The 23,233-nt window shown below is 41.1% G+C and overlaps 1 protein-coding gene across 9 annotated transcripts in view; it reads right to left on the bottom strand.

Moving 5' to 3' along the window:
* The window catches only part of PLCH1 (phospholipase C eta 1), a 253,565-nt gene that overhangs the window by 188,659 nt on the left and 41,673 nt on the right, over positions 1-23,233 (bottom strand). The window contains exon 1 of one of the 9 annotated variants that reach the window (XM_027543043.1): positions 2,705-3,072. The exons of the other annotated variants lie outside the window; for them this stretch is intronic. Within the exon in view, the coding sequence (XP_027398844.1) occupies positions 2,705-2,747 (43 nt within the window). The 5' untranslated portion in view covers positions 2,748-3,072. Of the gene's footprint in view, positions 1-2,704; positions 3,073-23,233 lie in introns of those variants that run through there. 9 annotated transcript variants of the gene reach the window in all.

The raw sequence follows: 23,233 nt of genomic DNA, 5'->3' as shown, positions 1-23,233 counted from the left end.
TAAAAATGGCCTTACACAAAGAATTCAAATGACACAAGATGAGAGAGATCATAAGTATCTAAATGTTTAGCATTTGCTAAAAGCAAAAATTTGTGTATTTAAAAAGAGTGGGTCTAGCCATTATCATCTGTGAATTGGAGGGTCCAATTCTAGACACAGATCTGCTCCATGTCTTAGAAAAAATTGCACAATCTATTTTTTTCTCTTTAAAAGAGTAAGATTGCTATAATTTATTCCTGCTCTAGGAATCTAGGACTCACTGCTACTTTGACTTCAGCCATTCCATAAGGCATTCATACAATGCATGAACACTGCGGGCATGTAGGTTACACTAAGCCAAGGGGAAAATTAGTAGCAGATGGTACCAAGGTTCTAGGTCATAGTGCTTTCGATTTGCACTCCAGAACAAATACAAATGCTTTTCAACTAAAGTAGACAAAATATGCATTGTCCTTATGTCCATGACTATCTCATTTTCCATACCTGTCATCATTTTCCATCTTTCAAATGCTTTCAGAGACATTATACCCATACTTCTTATAACAATTTTGTGAAGTAAGCAAGAAAGCACTATTCTCTCTTATTACCAAAGAGGATATTGGAATTCCTAGACATAATATTATAAAACACTTGCCTTACATGCCCAAAGCTTGCTCTGACTTCTGTTTTTATGCTGCAAATCAAGTCCCTTACATATTCAGCATTGTTTTAAGAATCAGTAAGATGCCTTCTAGTTTGGAGGTTTATAGAACCTGGTATTACATTATGAGGCAAAGGACAACAATAATAATAATTCTCCGAGGATAAGCACAATGTAGGCGCAGACATGAATTTTACACTTAATAGACATTTTAAGACTAAGGGTATACCGTCAAAACTCAGGTTTCTGCTCTTTAGTCTTCCTGGCTCTGAATGAATATTTTTCAATTTTGTCTCCCCATAAATTGAAATTACTTCCACTGCTGCTGCTAAGTCGCTTCAGTCGTGTCCGACTCTGTCCGACCCCATAGACGGCAGCCCACCAGACTACCCCGTCCCTGTGATTCTCCAGGCAAGAACACTGGAGTGGGTTGCCATTTCCTTCTCCAATGCATGAGAGTGAAAAATGAACATTACTGTTTAATAATGCAACTCAGATTTCATGAGAATTCAGAGTCTATTAATTTCCACACACTTGGAAATGGAGTTGATCTATATAATTTAAAAGGTTCCACTTAATAGTGATATGAAATTCAAAAGATTTATTCTGAAAAAGTCTTGCTACCCACTAAGATTATTTTAATACCAAGATGGACAGTTAATAAAGAAATTTTTTCACTCAGTAAAATAAATCATTAAAATGAATAATTGAAAGTCTATTAAGTAAAATATGAAGTATATGCTCATTAAGACAAACATCTAGCAAGACCATCAGTATGTGACTACATCTACCTCCAAACAGACACCTTATATGTGTCAATCTTAAAAGCTTATCTGACTAGAAAAATTCATTCACATTTCCATTATGTTTAAGAATTAATGCTTAACTTTAACGTTCATCTTAAAGATTACTTCATGTGATAAAAGTAATAGAAGTCATTTTCATCCTTACTTTCAAGATGTATAAAGACAATCCTGATAGTATGTCATGCCATTCAACTGACTCCCACATTCTGCATATGAAAGTTTCCAAACATATTAAAAGATAAAACTCTCAATGAAAAACCCTTCTAATAAACTGCATACTGAGTAAACCAAATCTTTCCCTATTTCTGTGTAAAAGCTCTTTCTTAAGTCTTAGAAAAGTCAGTTCCACTCAGAAAAACCTCAGCCACAGTTTAATTCATATTCTAAATAAGAAGCAAGCCTCTCTGTGAACATGGCACATTAAAGTTGATACCATCAACTAGCAACAACCTCGAGACAGGCTCTCAGATGGAGCATTCACATAATAAAGTTACATTTGAGTAGCTGCACATGAATAATCTCAAATGACAGATAAATTTCAGTTTCAAGATAAGTTTAGAAGATATTTCCTGACATGTCATTTATTCTGTCTGATCAGGTAGGGACATTTCTTATAATTCAAAAACAATCTCCATGTATTTCAAATTCCTGATCTCCTAACTCGTACTTTAAGATGTTTCTTTCAGCCGGGGAGCTGACAAATAGGCTCTGAAAACATGAGACATGGATTCTGCCTCCATTTTATCCATGCTGAATACTTATGCCATTTCATTCTGAAACCTAATTATTTTCACTATTCATGACTTTCTTTAACTGATACAAATTGGGAATGATTTTGTCCAGATTATTGTAGGAAGTTAAAACAGAGCTTTATACATCATTATTCAAACTGAAGAAGCCTACACAATATTTAAATTAAAACCAATTGTTTATAAGTATCAGACAAATTAGATTTTTAAGTATTTCTGTTTCCTTGACTTATAACCAAAGAATACAAACAGTTTTGTCACTGACCACTTTATTATAATGATACACTTCCAATTTGTCAGCATGCAAATTCTACCATTATAAAAGTACACACTGTCAACAAAAGACTTCTCAAAAATACTGTTACCTTTTCATCCCACATTGAAATATAATATCTCAAATATGTTGTCAAGAGTTCAAATGAATCTTTAAGCATGAAATAAAATAAGACATGTACAGCATCTTTTACTAGGACTATTACGCTTACCTTAAAATGGGTAGTACGACTTACCTTTTTCTGGACTTAAGTTTTTATACACTTCAAGGTCTGCCATTAAATTTAATATTGTTACACATTATTGGCAAGAGCAGTAAAATTTCTCTCTAAAGGCAAAGCCTTTTCCTGATACACATCTCCAAAAAGGAAAGAGGCAAAAAAAAAAAAGGCAAAGAAATCCTTAGCAGTCCCAAGAACTTGACTCATGCAGCCCTTAATGGTATGAGGGGATCTTCACAATTCAGGCTTTACAAGGTGGAAAAATAAATCCATGAGATGTGAGTAGAGAACTTTGTCTCAAAGTGAAAGGCACAGCCAGATAAGAACACTGCAAGCATCTGCTCAGGGCTGCCGCTATTGTGGGAATGCGGGGCGCTGTGGCTACTTTGGGTATGAGATATGCATGCTTAGTGCAGTGCTTAAAGCCCTCAAGGCATTATGCACATTTAATGTCCAGGAAGTGTAGGTCTTTAAGCATCAAAGAAACCCTCCTCACCTACAGAGGCCATTGAGAAACACTGATTACCATGGTCGTGACGCAGGCTGAATGCAGAAAATGAATGCGAACACACAGAGACACACAGAAGCACACATACAGACACGCACACTCAGAGGCAAACATCACTCCATTCGAGGCAAAAAAAAAAAAAAACACAATCCACTGGCAATAAGCTACGTGTGGTCCTCTACACCGCACACTGTTTGCGCTGCTCAGGTTAAGCACATACGTACTGACGGTGTTGAAGCTTTTTCTTGATTTTTGTCCTGATTTCACAGAATAGACTGGAATGCTTCCAACTTTGAATGAGGCTACAGTTACAAAATACTGGAGCACTGAGGGTACTTCTCAGGTAAAAAGCATATCCCGGTGGGTAAGGTAAGTAGCATGAATGGGTCTGAAAAAGCCAGTTTTTAGTGAATGAAACAGCATGGTATCAGAGGACAATTTTCCCTCAAGTATACAGAAGCATCATTTGCATGTTTTAATCAACTTCTTCACAGACATAGGTAGACTGACAGGTAGATGTTTCAAAAACAGGTTACTGCAGTCCTGTGTTTAAACTTGCGACTAGGTCTCTCCATCCGGAGGATTAACCCCCTTACTCCCAGAATTCTCTATCGAATATCAACCCCTCTTACCATTGTCTTGTCCCCAGCTTCAGATGTGGTCCCTGAGATTCCCAGCATCTCCCATGTCAGTGTCAGTCCCTAACTCCATTCCCATCAGGACCACCCAGCCCAGACTGCTAACCTACCCCTCCCTCCTCTAAGATGCTACTCTCTCCCCCAGGCCCTGGTCATCCCCCTCCTCTAAGATGCCACTTTCTCCCCCAAAACCCTGGTTAACCCCCTCCTCTAAGATGCCACTCTCTACCCCAGTACCTGGTCACCTGTTTCCCAACTGGCATATCTTTCAGCCAATTTGCAAACCCCACTAAAAGTGAAAAGTGTCTGTCACTCAGTCGTGTCCGACTCTTTCTGACCCACCAGGCTCCTCTGTCTGTGGAATTCTCCAGGCAAGAATACTGGTGGGAAGGATCTCCACTCCAGGGGATCTTCCCAACCCAGGGATCAAACCCAGGTCCCTCACATTGCAGGCAGATTCTTTACATCTGAGCCACCAGGCAAGCCCACACTATTTACTCTTACTCTTGAGAAATTTGAATTTCAAAGGTGTATGGGGGCACACTGGATTCAAATATCCTTCCAGCAAGATTTTATCTGACATATATATATACACACAACTATACACAACAGCAGTTAAGAGTTTAAGAGTATAGGTTTACCTAGGTTCAAATCCTGACTCTGCCACCAATTAGCTGTGTGACCTTGGGCAAGTTACTTAAATTCTCTGCTCCTTGGTTTCCTTATTTGTTCAATAAACATATTAATAGAATATTAATTACAAAATGTTCATACATAAAAATGCTTAGACTCACAACTGTTTTATATTATCATTGTCATGCTACTGTTACTAGTCTTTGAAATCCTTCACATTAATCCAGTAAACCACTGGATTTCATTGTTTAATATTAACTAACCAGCACTTGGAACACACAATGCCACCCCAAAATTTGAGATATCTCAGAAATACTTCTGTCAAATAATTCAAATGACTAATTCTCCTAGATGGGCTTCCCAGGTGGTGCCAGTAGTAAAGAACCCACCTGCCAATGCAGGAGACCCGGGTTCAATCCCAGGATCGGGAAGATTCCCTGAAGATTCCCTGGCAACCCACTCCAGCATTCTTGCCTGGAGAATCCCATGGGCAGAAGAGCCTGGCGGGCTACAGTCAGGCTGCAGGGTTGTTAAGAGTCGGACATGACTAAAGCGACTAGCACACACGCATGCACAATACTCCTAGATAATCTTATACAAAAAGACAGAGATGGTTCCATCAATACAAAACTGGCACCATGTGATAGATTTCTAATTCCTTTAGCCCCCTAGAACCAAAGCTATCCAAAAAGCAAAAGGCATCTTCAGGTCAATTTCCTACTCAATCCAGGAAAGAAATGGATACCAAAGTGGTCCCAAGGCAGGCTTGGACAGGTGAAGGTGAAGGTGAAGTCTCTCAGTTGTGTCTGACTCTTTGCGATCCCGTGGACTGTAGCCTACCAGGCTTCTCCATCCATGGGATTCTCCAGGCAAGAATACTGGAGTGGGTTACCATTTCCTTCTCCAGGGGATCTTCCCGACCCAGGGATTGAACCCGGGTCTACCTCATTGGAGGCAGATGCTTTAACCTCTGAGCCTTTCTTCTTTTTTTCCTTACAAAATCTCCCATGGCATTCTTGTGATGCCAAGAGAAGGGTGGGTCAGGAGAGGGGAGGGAGCCAACTGTTCCTCACCCTCCTCATCCACAAGGAATCTTTTTCTCCCCACAAGTTCTCCGCCCCTCTAACACTCAAAGCTCTGTAGGCTTTTCCCTAGAGAAGTTTGGGTATATGTTAAATATGGAGCCTAACACCACAGCAAAGGGCAGGGCCCTGGGTTTATCCTGAATGGCTCTGGGGTGTCCTCAAGAGCCAAGACAGACACCAATGCTCAGAGGTTTTACAAGGCAGGTAGATGGACTTTTAAAAAGCAGTCATGGCCCATGAGTAAACATTTGATCACCAAGGAACATTTATGGATTTGAGAGCCCAGAAATATCTACTCCTTATTAAATACCAAATATTTCAGCAGCAGCAAATAACCTTCTGTTATTTGCCCATTCAAAAAATCATAAAATAAACACCTGTTCTAAGGTCAGCAGGGGCAGTGGGTGAATAATACATCACCCCTGATTAGTCCTCCAGTATTCTCCTACCAGAAGGTCACAGATGATGTCAAGTCTAGGATAACACACCTTAGGGGTGGGGAGTGGTGCTTCCTCTGACGGACAACCTCAACAATCAGACAGATTTAGAATCTCTAACTTCTTAACTAAAACCCTCATTTGAAAAGATCAGGGATATTTCAGATTAGTTCTAGCACAATACTTGGCATATAGTAAGTATGTTATAAATTCTCATTAGCTTTCTCCTTTTTATTTAATTCTTATTAGAGTATAGTTGCTTTACAAAGTTGTATTAGTTTCTGCTGTACAGCAAAGTGAATCAGCTACACATATACATATATTTGCTCTTTTTCGGATTTCCTTCCCATTTAGGTCACCACCAGAGAAAGCAATGGCACCCCACTCCAACACTCTTGCCTGAAAAATCCCATGGACGGAGGAGCCTGGTGGGCTGCAGTCCATGGGGTCGCGAAGAGTCAGACATGACTGAGCGACTTCACGTTCACTTTTCACTTTCATGCATTGGAGAAGGAAATGGCAACCCACTCCAGTGTTCTTGCCTGGAGAATCCCAGGGACGGGGGAGCCTGGTGGGCTGCCGTCTATGGGGTCGCACAGAGTCGGACACGGCTGAAGTGACTTAGCAGTAGGTCACCATAGAGCACTAAGTAACGTTCCCTATGGCACACAGTAGGTTCTCCTTGTGTGTGGGTTGTGCTCAGTCATGCCTGACTCTATGCAACCCATGGACTACAGCCTATCAGGCTCTTCTGTGGAATTTTTCAGGCAAGAATACTGGAGAGAGTTGCCATTTCCTGTTCCAGATCTTCCCCACCCAGGGATCAAACCCAAGTCTCTTGCACCTCCTGCATTGGCACACGGGTTCTTTACTACTGTGCCACCTACGAAGCCAGGTTCTCACTAGTTTTCTATTTTATACATAGCATAAATAGTGTATAAAATTATTCAACCAAATATAGAATTATCTCTAACAAATCTGGTCAAAAAGAAAAGTGTCTCTGTGTTCAGCTTCTGAATTTATAAGGAGTGACAGATCTGAAGCCCCATCTGATGGCATTTTCCTCATCCTTCACATCTGAGTTTTGATTTCTTAAAGAAACATCACAGAGAAACAGGTTAATGCCCGGGTTTCAAATTCAGGTGGAGGGAAGTCCAAGTCCCAGCTTTCTCCTCTACTCACTGTGTGACCCTGGGGAAGTTATGGGCATGACCAGTTAAATCTGAATTTCAGATAAACAACAAATAACTTTTTAGTATATGTCCCATGAAATATTTCCTGTATTTTATCTGTTAGAGTCTGATCATCCCACTGAGAGGGCCTCTCTAAGCCTCTGAGCCTAAACATTCTCTTCTGATGACTATAGTACCCAGCTCATAGGGCATTTCTATGAACTAGATGAGCTAGTACAGGCCAAGGGCCAAGTCCCCATACCTCAACAAATACATATTCAACAGTTACAAGTTAAGTGGCCACTCCAATCACTGGTTTAGTCTAATGTCATTTAATCAAGTCACATGCAGACGGTATACTGTCCCCACACCACAGTCTCACAAGTTCATATAACTCTGAATCTAGACCAACTCTGGGCAAAAGCATGGCAAGTATTTGCCCTGTGACTCCCAAGTCCAACTAGAAAAGTTCCAGCACCAACATGGGAGCCACGTCACTTCATGAGTCAATGATTATAAAAACTACTGTTCACCAAAGACCATGACACAAACATGCCCTTCTCTAAATCTGCATGAAACTTCTGCAGGGAGATAGAGCAAGACCCTGGAAACATATACAGGTTGGACAAGATGTGTTAGAACAAAAATTCAAACCCAAACCAACTCTAGACCCAGGCCCTTCCCACCAGCTCCATGCTTCAGGTCATGGCAACCACCTGTAAGATTTCAGACCTACCACCAGAATTCCTTGCTTTTCCCAGTTAGAGAATATTCCCACACAATGCCAGAGTTGTATGGGCCTCTGGCATAAGAACACAGAGACGCTTAAAAAGAAAATAGCCTATAAAACCCAAAAGGAAAAGTGTCAGTCATTCGTTCGGTCATGTCTGACTCTTTGCGACCCCATGGACTGGAGCCTGCTAGGCTCCTCTGTCCATAGGATTCTCCAGGCAAGAATAGTGGAGTGGGTTGCCATGCCCTCCACCAGGGGATCTTTCCAACCCAGGGATCATACCTGGGTCTCCTGCATTGCAGGCAGATTCTTTACTATCTGAGCCACCAGAGAAGCCCAAAATAATCCCAAATTACCACTCAATTTTTAAAGCCTATTCAATTTTCTTCAAGATGCAAAGTAGCACTGAAGTAAGTGGAGAGCAGAAGTGGCTTCACAGTGTAAGAGCCCCAGGTGTGACCAGCCTGGACCTTCCACAGACCCTGTCCTCCAGCCCTTCCCTCAAAGCATCTAGGTAACCTGGTGAAAAGGGGGTTTCACAGAACTGTCACACACTGCGGATGAAGTTAGTCACCAGGCAAGATGCAGCGAGATTCCTAAAAATGTTTGTACTTATTTAGCCAATAATCATTATAGAGCTTCCCTGGTGGCTCATTGGTAAAGAATCTACCTTTGCCAGACAGAGGATGAGAGGGTTGGATGGCATCACTGACTCAATGACATGAGTTTGAGCAAACTCCAGGAGATAGTGAAGGACAGCAAAGCCTGGCGTGCTGCAGTTCATGGGGTCACAAAGAGTCAGACACGATTTAGTGACTGAACAACAACAATGCCGGAGGCACAGTTTCGATCCCTGGTCTGGGAAGATCCCACAGGCCACGGAGCAACTAGGCCCGTGCACCACAACTACTGAGCTTGTGCACCACCACTACTGAAGCCCAAGGGCCCTAAAGCCCGTGCTCCACAACGAAAGAAGCCATCCCGATGAGAAGGCTGCACACCTCAACTGGAGAACAGCCCCTGCTCTCCACAACTAGAGGATAGCCCACACAGCAACAAAGATCCAGCACAGCCAATAAATAATCGTTACAGCTATAAAGCAATCTTAAAGCAATCACTAGAAATATAAAAACCTATGTACAAGGATATTTCCTTAGTATTAGTTATAGCAGCGAATAAGTAAATCTAAATCCCTATCAACAAAAGAAGAAAGAGAAAGAAAGTGAAATTGCTCAGTAGTGTCTGACTCTTTGCGACCCCATGGAATGTAGCCTACCAGGCTCCTCCATCCATGGAATTTTCCAAGCAAGGAAGTGGGTTGCCATTTCCTTCTCCAGAGGATCTTCTTAAGCCAAAGATCAAACCCAGGTCTCCTGCATTGCAGGCAGACACTTTACCATCTGAGCCACCAGGGAAGCTCTGCCTATCAACAAGGGAATGATTAAATATATATTCATGCTTTGGAATACTATCTAGCCATTAACAATACTTTTAAAACACTGCTATTACCTAGAGAATGCTTGACAATCTATGTGGTAAAAGGACCCAGACATCTGAGTTTAATTATGTAAGATATATGTGTATAGAAATACAGAATAAAAGACTAGAAAAAATATGTGGAAAAGACTAACAGTAAGATTTCCAGGTGTTATTTGATGCATGAGACAGGGCGCTCAGGGCTGGTGCACTGGGATGACTCTGAGGGATGAGATGGGAAGGGAAGTGGGAGGGGGGTTCAGGATTAGGGACACAAGTATACCTATGGCTGATTCATGTCAATGTACAGCAACAACCACTACAATATTGTAAAGTAATTAGCCTCCAATTAAAATAAATAAAATAATTGGAAAAAAGATTTCTAGGTGTTATTTTCTTCTAAAGTTTAACTATAATTTTTTTAGAGCTAGCATTTCTTTTATTTGAAAAAAAAATCACATTTTTTAAAGTGCAGCCAATTCAGTAGCACTCATTTGGGGGGAGATGATCCTTTCCCACTGGTGTGTTAAACAATGGAGAACTTTGAGGATTACTAACATTTCTGAAGCACTTACTACCTTTCAGACACTGCTCCTAGCAGTGTCTTATCTGAGCCTTACAATGTCCCTAGGAGTGAATTTGGTATTATCCTTTCTCTAGCTTCAGACGTGGAGACGGAGGCAGAGAGAAGTAACTTTCCTGAGCTGGCACCGCAGATGAGTGATAGACATAGGCTCTGAATGCCCACAGTCTGTCTCTAGAGCCAGTATTCTTCTCCAGATAAGGTAGCATGGAGATCTTGAGCATGTCATTTACATCCTGCTGTCTGTTTTTTCATCTGGAAGCCTCATGGAACAGCAAATAGAGCTACTGGAGCCTAATTCCTTTAAGGAAATTTCACTGTAGACTCAACTACACAGGAAACCTAAAATCCTCAATATAAGTTATATGGCAAAGTCACATATGTAAACACACAAAGACATGAAACCTCAAAACAAGAATTCTACACTTACATACAAATCAAAAGAGCTAGACGTGAGGAAACTCCCAAGCAGATGTCTTATGGAGGTGTTCCCAGGATGAACAAACACATTTGCTTCCACAAACCAGAGGATACCTCCCACTCCAACATTATCCTGTCTAAGCCCCCTGGCTTGGCCCCAGACTATTGCTCCCAGTCATCCTGGGGACACTGGGTACCAGTACTCCATCAAAATCCCCTGACTACTCAGGGCCTTCTGTACTCAACTAGATGTCCTGAGCAGTGTCTGGCTTTGAAGTAGAAGCAGTACCATCCCATTAATTGGCCTACGTGAATCACAGAGACTTTAAAAAAAAAAAGAAGTTAGCCAACTGAAGGGTAGAGACTTTAGCCTCTGAATGTCTATTAATCTAGGGGGTGGCACTGAAAACCTGCTCTCAGTTTATATTTACAATGGACTCAACTCACTAGATTAAAGCTTATGCAGTCGCTGCAAATTTGGAGTTAAATGGATTAAAAGAGTAGAGATCATACATCAATTCAAACAAACCAGCACAGTACATGCCTGTGGCCTATTCATCACCTATTTGAGGCCTATTTGAGGGACTCGCCTTTATGTAAAGGCTTAGAAAACGCTGTCAGGACTATGATGAAAAATTGCTAGAATTTTTGCCTCCAGTCCCACCAAACAAAATGAAATGCTACCATGAGTTCATTTTTCAAGGCAGGAGTTAAGGCACTCCAGAGACGAAGGTGTATACAAAGTACCTATAGCCTCAATAATAACGTCGTGCTCTTCCTGCACGGAGAAGGCAATGGCAACCCACTCCAGTACTCTTGCCTGGAAAACCCCATGGACGGAGGAGCCTGGTAGGCTGCAGTCCATGGAGTCGCTTCAAGTGGGACACAACTGAGTGACTTCACTTTCACTTTTCACTTTCCTGCATTGGAGAAGGAAATGGCAACCCACTCCAGTGTTTTTGCCTGGAGAATCCCAGGGACGGCAGACCCTGGTGGGCTGCCATCTATGGGGTCGCACAGAGTTGGACATGATTGAAGTGACTTAGCAGCAGCAGTAGCTCTTCCTGCACACCCTGGGTATGCGCTTAACAGATGATTGCCAACAATCCTTAGCTGCTAGACAACACAGTGCAACCAAAAACTTAAACTGCAAACACAGTGTACAACAAAAATTTCAGCGAAGAGTAGAGAAAGACCTGGAGGTTTCCATTCAGTGCCTATTAAACTAATACTGAAAATGGCAGAAACAAGGGTTTTAGACATTAGTCTTAATTAACATAGCTGTTTATTCATCATTGGAGAGAATGACATAGAACATGTCCTATAGATCACACATGCTTTTCAAATAAACCGATTTGGACTTGCCCTACAGCAAAATCCTGACATACCTCAGTTGGAAGCAATTGTTACACATTTTTAAACATCTGAATTCTAAAACAAACAGAGTATTACCCATATTTAATTTTGCTTTGTTTCACAGGACAGAAAGAAGCCACCCTTTAGCCAACAGTTCTTTGAAATGATGCTTCCTTGATGATTTACTGATCTCCTCTTAATGACTCGGCTTTAAAAGAAAATTCTCATTTTTTTTGAGAGAGACTTGATTCTTTATGGGTCATGTCACTTTAAATTTTATAGGTTAGTATAAAAATGTATAAGTACATCACTGTCAGTTTGATGACGGTGTCAATATAATTCAGGATAAAATCCCTGGTAGGCTCAAAGCTCAATTTGAGCTTGAGCTATCCATGAAAACAACTGAGACCTCATGGGCAGGATTTATTCCCAGGCCCTGTAGGAAAGCAGCCAGTGATTGTGTGTACAGCACTTGAACTGCTGTGGGTAGAGACTCAGGAAGTGTGAAAATTCAATTGACATTTGGGTTTCATGAACTCATATCAAGACATAAATAAAGGTACCCAGACTTTATAAATCAGCATCAACTGTTTAGATATCAACCATCAGTTCTGATCAGTGCTAATTATAACATTAACAGAGGGGAATTAACCAGAGATAGGTAGGCACATAGGAATTGCTAATGGTTGTTGACAGTGACATATATTAAAACAAATATCTACCCTGCGGGCTGACGCGTTAATTAAACTCTCAAGACTGAAATAGTGACATATTCAACCTCCCCAATAGCATTCACAAAGAATTTGTACCTTGAACAGAGAAGCACCTTTACCTTCTTCCTTGTGGGGGGGAAGAGCTGGACACCTGCAGTCTAAAAGTCTAGAAGAAGAAACGCTAGGTGCTTATGCTCTCCAACTAACCGAGGACTGTTTTCTTATATGATGACCATGCTCATGCATATCTGATGTTTTAAAAAAGGAAATATTGCCATGCTTCAATCTGACATCTTTGGGTCTAATAAAAGGTAATATTATCTTCCAGGCCTGGCTTGGCTTACAGCCAATTTAAGAAGGATTACAATATGTGTGTTCAAATGGGAGGCACGCGTGGTCATCATCATGCAACTGCCTTATGTGGTGATACTGAACCTCTGAACTCTACATGTACAGACTGGTCCCATGAGGAAGGCAGACATAAAGACAACTCTGAGGAGAGAGGAGCAGGGAAAGGGGGGAAAGGAGATTTTAGATTAAGAAACAACCTCCTTCAACAACACTGGGTCATTTGTAGAGATGTGGATGGACCTAGAAACTGTCATACAGAGTGAAGTAAGTCAGAAACAGAAAAACAAATACCGTATAATATCGCTTATATGTGGAATCTAGAAAAATGGGAGAGATGAATTTATCTATAAAGTAGAAATAGAATCACAGATGTAGAGAACTTATAGTTACCAAGGGGGGAAGGGGAGGTGGAATGAATTGGAAGATTGGGATTGACATATATACACGACCATGTATAGAATAGATAACTAATGAGAACCTACTATATACACCACAGGGAAACTGTACTCAATGCGCTGTGGTGACCTAAATGGGAAGAAAATCCAAAAAAGAGAGAATATATGTATATGTGGCCCTCCCTGGTGGCTCAGTGGTAAAGAATCCACCTGCCAATGCAGAAGACGTGGGATCGATTCCTGGGTCAGAAAGATCCCCTGGAGAAGAAAATGGCAGCCCACTCCTGTATTCTTCCCTGGAGAATCCCATGGACAGAGGAGCCTGGTGGGCTATGGTCCATGGGGTTAAAAAAAGAGTCAGATACAACTTAGCTACTAAACAACAACAACAAATATGTATAGGTATAACTGATACACTTTGCTGTAGAGTAGACATGAACACAATATTGTAAAGCAACTATACTCCAATAAAAATGTTTTTAAAAAAGATCAAACCCTTAAAAAAAACATACTGACCACTGTCACAAGGAAGAATGTGATCAGCAAAAAAAGAAAAGAAACCACCTCCTTCTATACAAAGTTCTTCTTAGCACAAAGAGTTGAGAGCAACTCAGGTGCCCAGAATACAGAGTCAGTAGCCACAAAAGCTCAGGCATGAGAGACAGCAGCCACATGTCTGGAAAGTCTCTCACAGGCCAACCCAAGCCAAGGCCTGGCTCAGGAGGGGCCAGAGCCAAGGCTCCTCCAGCACAGCATGCTGGCCTCAGGGCCATCAGCCTTTGTGCAACTGATCAGACTCTCCACAGAACAGGAAGCTAGTCTCTGGAAGAGCCAGATGGGCAGTAAACCCCTTGAAGGACAGGAAAAGAGATGCACTCCCCTGAAAATCTAACCCTGTAATGGCTGGGGAGGGCATTTTCATAACATAATGTGATATCACCTGTCAGCAGAGAGACATCACCCATCTTTCTGGAAGAAAACCAAAGTAAGAGATGGCACTGGTTCCTCTGGTAACAACTATCAAGTTACAACACACAGTACTATCCCAACAGTCTAAATTCCTAACCTAGATGACGCCACAGAAGTGAAAACGCGACTCCTTTGTCTCCTTCTTGATGAGATATAAAGTGACTGTTGTCTCAACTTCAGCAGCACATTTTTCACACGTATTTTGCTGTCTCCCTTCCCCAAGTCATATAACTTCACTTCCTTAGCCTTTTTCCTTATCTTATTTTCCTCAACAATGATACTAATGTTATTTTTCTGGCTAATAACCATCCTGACAGGTAGATGGGACACAGAATGGATAGGAACATAACGTAGGCTCCTTGAGAGCAGGAATGGTGTCTGCCTTGTTCACTGATATATCCCTGGGCCTAGAATGGATCAGGCCTAACGACACCAAGAAGGTCTGAGCAGGAAGACCCACCATAGGAACTCAGGTTCCAAACAGCTCTCCAACTCCCAGACAGACTGGGAATAAAGCAGGACCTGGACCATAAAGGATGACAGTGTATATGCTTAGTCGCTCAGTCATGTCCAGCTCTTTGCCACCCCATGAACTGTAGCCCGCCAGGCTCCTCTGTCCATGGAATTCTCCAGGCAGAAATACTGTAGTGGGTTGCCATTCCCCTCTTCAGGGGATCTTCCCAAACCAGAGATAGAACCCAGTCTCCTGTATTGCAGGCAGATTCTTTACCATCTGAGCCACCAAGAGGGAGTCCAAAAGCTGGAAGCATGAAGGAAACCAGTTGCCGGAATTGTGATACACAGTAAGGGTGAATGAGGAAGTGACCACAGGCAGCCTTTTCCCTACAAATATGGTAAAAGATTAATATAGAAACTACTCATAGGCAGTTCCTTTGAGACAAAAATTAACAACTTATTTAAGTTTCCCAAATGGCCTTCTAGTTAACACTTTACCCCAGGAACTTAGCATGAAAGAGCAAGCCAGTGGTACCAAAAAGAAAGCAGAAACCTAAGGAGAAAAACAGAAAGGACAGGTCAAGTCCAAATCTAGAAATATCACCATACAGGGAGAGTTGCAGGCATGGAGTAGTTGGAAGCGGTGTGACAACCACTGGATATGGGATCAAAAAGACCTGAGGTTGGAACTTCCCTGGTGGTCCAGCAGCTAAAGACTGCACTCCCAGTGCAGGGTTCAATCCCTAGTCAAGGAACTAGATCCCACATGCCACAGCTAAGAGTTTCTATGCCACAACTAAGATCTGACACAGCCAAATAAATAAAACCAAATACTAAAAAAAAAAGACCTGAGGTCAAATCTGGGTTCCACCAGGTGGTTCAGCAATCTGAGCCAAGTTATTTTGAGCCCCTCTAAGCCTCAGTTTCCTCATCTCCAACAGGACCTACAAGAACAAATGCAAAAGATCCTAGACCAGTACAGAAGGACTCTCAGCACAACCAGCTACATAATCTACAAGTTCAGTATGAAATGAATATATGGCGCTTTTTCCCCAAAATAAAGGATTTCGGGACAGCCATAGCAGAGCTTTAAACTAAGCACAGGGCCCTTCTAAGGCACAGATCACGTGCATGTGAAGCTGGCCCTCACCCTAAGAGCCTGGAAGGTTTTACGATGCTATAACATTTTCTACATGTTTGTTATTCTCCGTCTCCCACATCTGTTTCCCTGTAGATAACAGTTGAAAAAAAAATTCTTCAAAAATAAAGAACCTTAGAAAGAAGTTAAATGGCCTTATCAATGTTAAATTTACTTAGGTTGATAATTATACCCTGCTTATATAAGAGAATAATATTCCTATTCTTAGGAAATCCACACTGAGGCATTTAGGGACAAAGAACTATATACGCTACTTATTCTCAGTTATTCAGAAAAAGTAACTCTGTGTGTGTGTGTGTGTGTGTGTGTGTGTGTGTGTGTGTGTGTGTGTGTGTGGTGAGAGAGAGGGGGTATGCAAGCATACAATGATGAAGCAAACAGGGTAAAATTTAACAGTAAACAAATCTGGGTAACAAGACCCTTGACACCTTACAGCATCTCAGGGAGATATCTGTGCTATAATTCAAACTGAATGCTGTATTTTTGTACCTGATAAATGCTTTAATGTAACACATTTGAACCACATGAAAAATCAGATTTCTGTTCGAAGTGACCCATTCCCTAGTCTTGACAATCTTTAAAAAAAAAAAAACTGGTGTGGGAGGCTCATGGCTAAAATATTTACTTTTAATTCCACTAATGTTATTAAATATACCATTGGTATTTTACTTGTTTCACAAGATTATTATTTCTTGTATTACCAAGTATATGACTGAGACTTCAACGGAAATGATGACTAGACTTGAAGCAGTTGATCAAATGTATAGTTCGATATAAGATCAATGATTGTAATAGTGTAACTCTAGAAGGCAATGGCACCCCACTCCAGTACTCTTGCCTGGAAAATCCCATGGACGGAGGAGCCTGGTAGGCTGCAGTCCATGAGTCGGCAAGAGTCGGACACGACTGAGCGTCTTCACTTTCACTTTTCACTGCACTGGAGAAGGAAATGACAACCCACTCTAGTGTTCTTGCCTGGAGAATCCCAGGGACGGGGGAGCCTCGTGGGCTTCCGTCCATGGGGTCGCACAGAGTCAGACACGACTGAAGCGACTTAGCAGGAGCAGCAAAGGATATATGGAGGTTCTTTGTTGCACTTTTATTCTTGCAACTTTTCTATGCTGCTGCTGCTGCTGCTGCTAAGTTGCTTCAGCCGTCCCTAGGATTCTCCAGGCAAGAACACTGGAGTGGGTTGCCATTTCCTTCTCCAATGCATGAAAGTGAAAAGTGAAAGTGAAGTCGTTCAGTCGTGTCCGACTCGTAGCGACCCCATGGACCTCAGCCTACCAGGCTCCTCTGTCCATGGGATTTCCCAAGCAAGAGTACTGGAGTGGGGTGCCATTGCCTTCTCCACAACTTTTCTATGAGAATAAATTATTTCCAAAGGAAAAGTAAAGGTCCCATGTGAGCTTTGGGGGAACGAGAGTAACAGCAGAGAGGCGAGGCTGAAGCTCTGTTTAGATGGCAGCACATTTCTTCTTTGTTAACTGCTGAATCTCTAGCACAGAACCCAGGTCAATAAATATTTCAGGCAGGAAGGAGAAAAGGGCAATATCCCATGGGGGAGTGAGGGCTTGGAGCAAGGACAAATGACTGATAGTTTACAGCGGCGCTTGGAAATCAGCGAACTGCCTCTACTTAGAATGAGACCACAGGCACAAGGTGTGACGTGGTGTATACCACACACTGCACTACACTGCACAGGCCTTGGTTCTCACTGCTTACTGGCTTACTAAGAGTTCACTTAGACCCACCTTGGGCCCACCATTTAACCTTCCCAGGCCTCAGGGTCCTCACTGATAAGATGTGGGAGGTTACTAACTCATTCACCAAGCAATTACTGGATGTCTCCCATATGCCAGGCCCTCAAGTCATGTTCCCTGCTCTCTAGAGCTTTCATTCTGGGAACAATCTTACAACTGACTACACTAAATAATTTCTTGAGGTCTTTTCCAACCCTGAAAATTCTATACGAAAACTCTGGGGCTTTTTACTTCAAAAATAGGAATTAATTTAACCTCTCGGAAGAACTTACAACAAAAGCATGCTCTCTTAAAGGTGAAAATACACCCAAGATATCCTATGTTTCATAACTTAAAAATCTGTACACACAGGCAGGGAAATGCCTGACAGCATATATAATTAAGCCTTCTGCAAACGATCAAGGTGATTTTAGTTGCCAAAATTCTCATTCCTTGACAAGTTATACAAATAGCAAGAATTTCAAAAATCTAACTGGGCAAAGTAGCTACAAAAAAACATTATTAAGATAGAAATACATTTTTAAAAGCAATAAATTTATCAATGAGAAAAATAAGTTTGAAGTGTAGATTAATGATTAGTATTAAAATTACAACATCAGAAGTATTTTAATTTTCTGCTTCATCAGTCCTCCTCATTCACAGTCAACTAGCACAAAAATGGTTACAAAGGCTAATTTTGTTAAAGACCTTGGAGAAAAGAGGAAAGAACTGCTCCTTCATGAATACTAAAGATGATAAAATAGGAAACCAATAACATTTTATCACTTTATATAAATTAATCTAATTTAGAAATAATTTAGTACCATGATTTATGCAGACTTGTTATCTAGCCAAGAAAATTTTTACATTACTAGTATCAGAAGCATGGTACCTACGGTTGCCAGATATTAAACATCCACACTGATTTATATAATTTAGGAGAAATGGGAAGGGACAGGGGATCAAAAAATAGAATTATGAGATTCCAAATGCTCAAAGTAAGGGACATATAAGAATATTATTTCCCAGATGGGTTCTCAGGAGCTAACATAGGAACATACATCCATGAAAGACAGTTGCACTCACAGGCTACAAGTTGAGATATTGAGACTGAGCATTTGTCCTTGAAAAACAACCATCCACTAACATAATTCACAAAGACCTGGACACTCTTACTATTTCTTGGGAGATGCAAAGAGGGACTTTTTTTTTTTTTTTTTAGATTTTTTGATGTGTACTATTTTAAAGTCTTTATCGATTTGTTACAATATTGCTTCTGTTTTATGTTTGGGTTCGTTGACCCTGAGGCAAGTAGGATCTTAGCTCCCCAACCAGGAATCAAGGCAGCACTCCCTGCAGTGGAAGGCGAAGTCTTAACCACTGGGCCACCAGGGAAGTACTAAAGAGGGACCACTTTAAAGAGTTAACTTCCACAACTAAAGGTATTCATCTGTGGTTTTACAAAATGGTAGTTTTAAAATTTTTATCCCTAGAAATGAAAAATGTTCTAAATGTCCTTTGGATTCATGGAGTCAACACTTTACCAGATAGTAAATTACCAGATAGTGAAATCATTACTTGATCTAAATGCTACATGGATTATATGACTATTTGTAAAGTTCAGCACCTGGTTCCCCACAGAGAGTTCAGTTCAGTTCAGTTCAGTCGCTCAGTCATATCTGACTCTTTGCAACCCCATGAATCGCAGCACGCCAGGCCTCCCTGTCACTAACCATTTATTAGCCATGAAGACGCAAAAAAGTCAGTTGGATGTCCCCAGATGAGGAGAGGCCTGTCTCACAGAGCCCTGCTGCCTGCCCTCAGTGATGGAGGAACCGATGCACGATGCTCAGGCCCTCCTACAGCAGCCCTGCAATGAACACTTCATACTCACCTGGCCAACACAAAGAGATTTTAACATGCTTTCAGGTAAAACTGATTTCATGTCACAATATTCCAATGCTATTAAAAAGATCTAACCATTTCCCATAATCAGAAAACACAGAGGTTTGCAAGATTTATCTCACAGAAAATCCACTTAGAGTTTCATAGCGCTCAGTCAGATCATAAAGCCCAGTTGAGTTGGATTGGCAGAATGCTGGCTTTTTGAATTAACCCTTCTACTAGATGGTTGAATATGAATATGCTTTCTCATCTCTGAAGGAGAGTGGTTTTAGTCAAAGGTTTACAGTGTTCAGAAGGGGCAAGGAGTAACAGATCACTTTGAAATATGATGAAAGCTAAGGACTTTGTTCATAGGAGGCGATGAACAAATGTATATCCATATAAACACAGAGTATCTGGAATAATGTTTTCAGAGATTTTACAACGTCCTGAAGCCCAGCTACAGGTTCTGCTTAGAATTCCCCATGAGATGGCTTCTCAAATCCTTTCTAGCTCTGCTATGCCATGCATGCTGTAGACTGGGGTGTTGCTCATATCCTTAACTACACACACAAGTTTCCATCCTCTCAGTGTGTTGGTTGGTGGAGGTCATTCTCTTCCTCTAACCCCATTCTTCTAACCTGTTCCTCGAAGAAAAAGGACTAATCTCTCACTCATGAGGACAAGCCCAGTACATCTCTCAGAGCAGTGCTGCCCCCTCTTTACTGTGCTCGCAAACCACCTAGATCTGGGGAAATTGCAGATTCCAACTCAGCAGGTTCAGGAGGGCTGTGAGTCAGCATTTCTAACAAGCTCTGAGGCACCACTCCAGTAGATGCCTCCTCTCAACCCCCACCCCAGTTCCCTAAGCCCCCTTCTCAGCCCAAGGGCAGCTCACCATGGTGTTTCTGTGAAATCCTCAAATGACTTCTAAAAAGTCTCAAGTTCTTTTAAAACATTCAAATCCATCCCACCTGTCCCCAACCTTCAACTGCTCTAGAAGAAAAAACTATGTGTAATACATCATATGGACAGGGAGGCCTAGGGTGCTGCAATTCATGGGGTTGCAAAGAGTCAGACAAGACTGAGAGACTGAACTGAACTGAATACATCACTGTGTCACAATAGTAGAAAAACTGGATTTTAGGCTGACAAACCTCGGTTTGAACACCATAATCTAACATGTGGTTTTGGCCCAATGTTCACCTCTCTTAGTTTCATCTCTAAAACTGTCTGTTGGAAAACTTAAAAGAGATAATACTGGATGGAAATTATTATATATATAGGATGGATAAACAACAAAGTCCTACTGTATAGCACACGGAACTCTATTCAATATCCTGTGATAACCATAATGGAAAAGAGCATGAAAAAGAATACATATGTGTAACTGGAGCCACTTTGCTGTATTGCAGAAATTAATACAACATTATAAATCAACTATACTGCAACAAAGGTTTTTTCAAAAAGACAGTGCTAGTAAAGCAACCAGCATTGCCAGTCCTAATGACAACCTTGATTCAGCATCAGCCCTAACCTTTCCTGATATAGAAACACCCCAAGAATAGTGGAATATAGAATCCACCAATTCCTCCTGACAAGATCTAAACCTAAATATCTTAACATCCTCTTTGTGTCCCCCTATATGACTCCAATGTGCAAAGAACGATCTGAGAAGACAAGATTTCTTCTCCTTCACAACTCTGAACTTCTAGCAACACAGGGACCTGGAGAATTAGCTTCCTCACATGTGAAGTGAGGCAGAACAAATGTCTACAGGAGCTAAAAACTTTGCCTTCAACAACAAAACGTGTACACCTCTCTCAATCTCTAAGCACCCCTTAGTTTTCCAGTGTAGATAAACACAATTCTAATAACACTCAAGACTAATCTGCTGTACTCCAAACGATGGTACTGTTCTCCCAGTTCCTGTGCTTCACATTTATTTCTGCATCTATCCTTTAACAGGTTGTGAACTGTGCAGTCCTCATTATAGATTAATCAAAGCAAAACATTTATACATTCTGCTTCCTGTTGTTAAGAATCTTCCCTAAGTATTTCTGTTCACCATCAGGAGGCTATGAATAACCTTGTGAGGTCAACTAACACTAAAGGGAATATATGTGTTTCATGCAACAAATATCTCAGCTATAAAGTTCAGACAAGTCACACTAAAAGGGCACTAAGAAAGCACAATATTAGAAGGAATACGAAATAAATCTGTTAGGAAAAAACAACTATATGAAGGTGAACATATCACTTGCCCCTCTCACTCCTCTGCATAAAAGAGTTTCGTGCATCACTTTTGCTCAGACTAGCAAATTACATACTGTCCTCAATCAGTAAATTAATTTAACTTAGTTTACTGATTAGATCAATATTTTAGTAAATCAACAATCTCAAGGATTCCTTGTTGGCTCAGCAGTAAACTGCCAGCTAATGCAGGAGATACAGGTTCTATCTCTGGTCTAGGAAGATCCCACATGCCTCAAAGCAGCTAAGCCCACGCACCACAACTATTGTGCCTATGCTCTAGAGACTGGGAGCCACAAGTACTGAAGCTAGTGTGCCTAGACCCCATGCCCTGCAGCAACAGAGCCCACCACAATGGGGAGCCCAGGCACCGCAACTAGAGAGTAACCCACACCGCTGCAATGAAGAGAAAAGCCCTCCCAGGAACAAAGACACAGCACAGCCAAAAATAAAGAAATAAATACAATTACCTTTTGGGGGGGAAAAATACAAACAAACAATTTTAGCCCAGTGAGTATCACCCCTCACAATGCATCAAAATCACCCAAAGTTAGACAGAAAGATACAGATAGAAGGAATGAAAGGATGAAGATGGAGGACTCATCCCACTCCCAGAGATGATTTAACGAGGATTGGGTAGAACCCAACCACCAATATCTTTTAAGCACCTCAGCAGATTCTAATGTATAACTAGAGTGGAGAATCACTACTTGGTCTTTGGTTTTTAAATCACTTTAAGAAAGTACAGACTTAAAACACATACTGAGATTATAGACTACTTCTTCCTATTTCTTTAGTCTCTCCTGTACTCTCCAACTTTTCAACAGTGAGCCTGTATTGCTATAAAAAAAAATTGTGAATAAAAATTAATAGAAAACCACAAAATGCCAAGCATAAATGACTTTTATATTTTCTGCTTCTATATTCAAACACACACTTGAATCCATAATCTTATGAGATGTCCCCTCTTTCCATACCTTCAAGAGTCAGTATAAAACAGGCTATCATCACAGAAAATAATCATGATCAAATTCATGAATTCTATAGTTCTGGTGAGAGAATATGTTTTTGCCACCTTAAGTCTGGGGTTTATAACCCACCAGAATCTAATTGGTTGCCCCCACTGGAATTATGTGCAGAGTTCTGAAAATTCCCCCAGGCCCAGGCCATAACCCAGAGCAATTAATCAGAACCTCTGGGCTGGGACCCACAGTTTTTGGTATTTTTTAATATACCCAGCTGATTCCAACATGCAACCAAGGCTGGGAACCACTGACTTAAAGAATTAATTAATACAAGTCTCTAGAGATAAGCTTCTACTGGCTTGAAAGCACAATACCTTGAAATTCTGACACTGGTATAATTTCAAAAAATGGTCACTGTGGATATGCATTGATATTCAATTTCAAGTTGCCAAGGAATAAAACAGCACACTAAATAATAAATGCGTCCACTGTTCTCCTTTTTAATTGGGAATAAGTCACCATCTTCTACATTTAAATACAAGAAGTTCTGAAATCACTGTTATATGTCAGTCACACATTCTGACCAAGAAAGGAATATGGACAAGACAAAATTTGA

Source organism: Bos indicus x Bos taurus, chromosome 1 (genome assembly GCF_003369695.1).
Source record: "Bos indicus x Bos taurus breed Angus x Brahman F1 hybrid chromosome 1, Bos_hybrid_MaternalHap_v2.0, whole genome shotgun sequence".
Lineage (NCBI taxonomy): Eukaryota > Metazoa > Chordata > Mammalia > Artiodactyla > Bovidae > Bos > Bos indicus x Bos taurus.
This window is presented reverse-complemented; position numbering and strand designations above follow the sequence as displayed.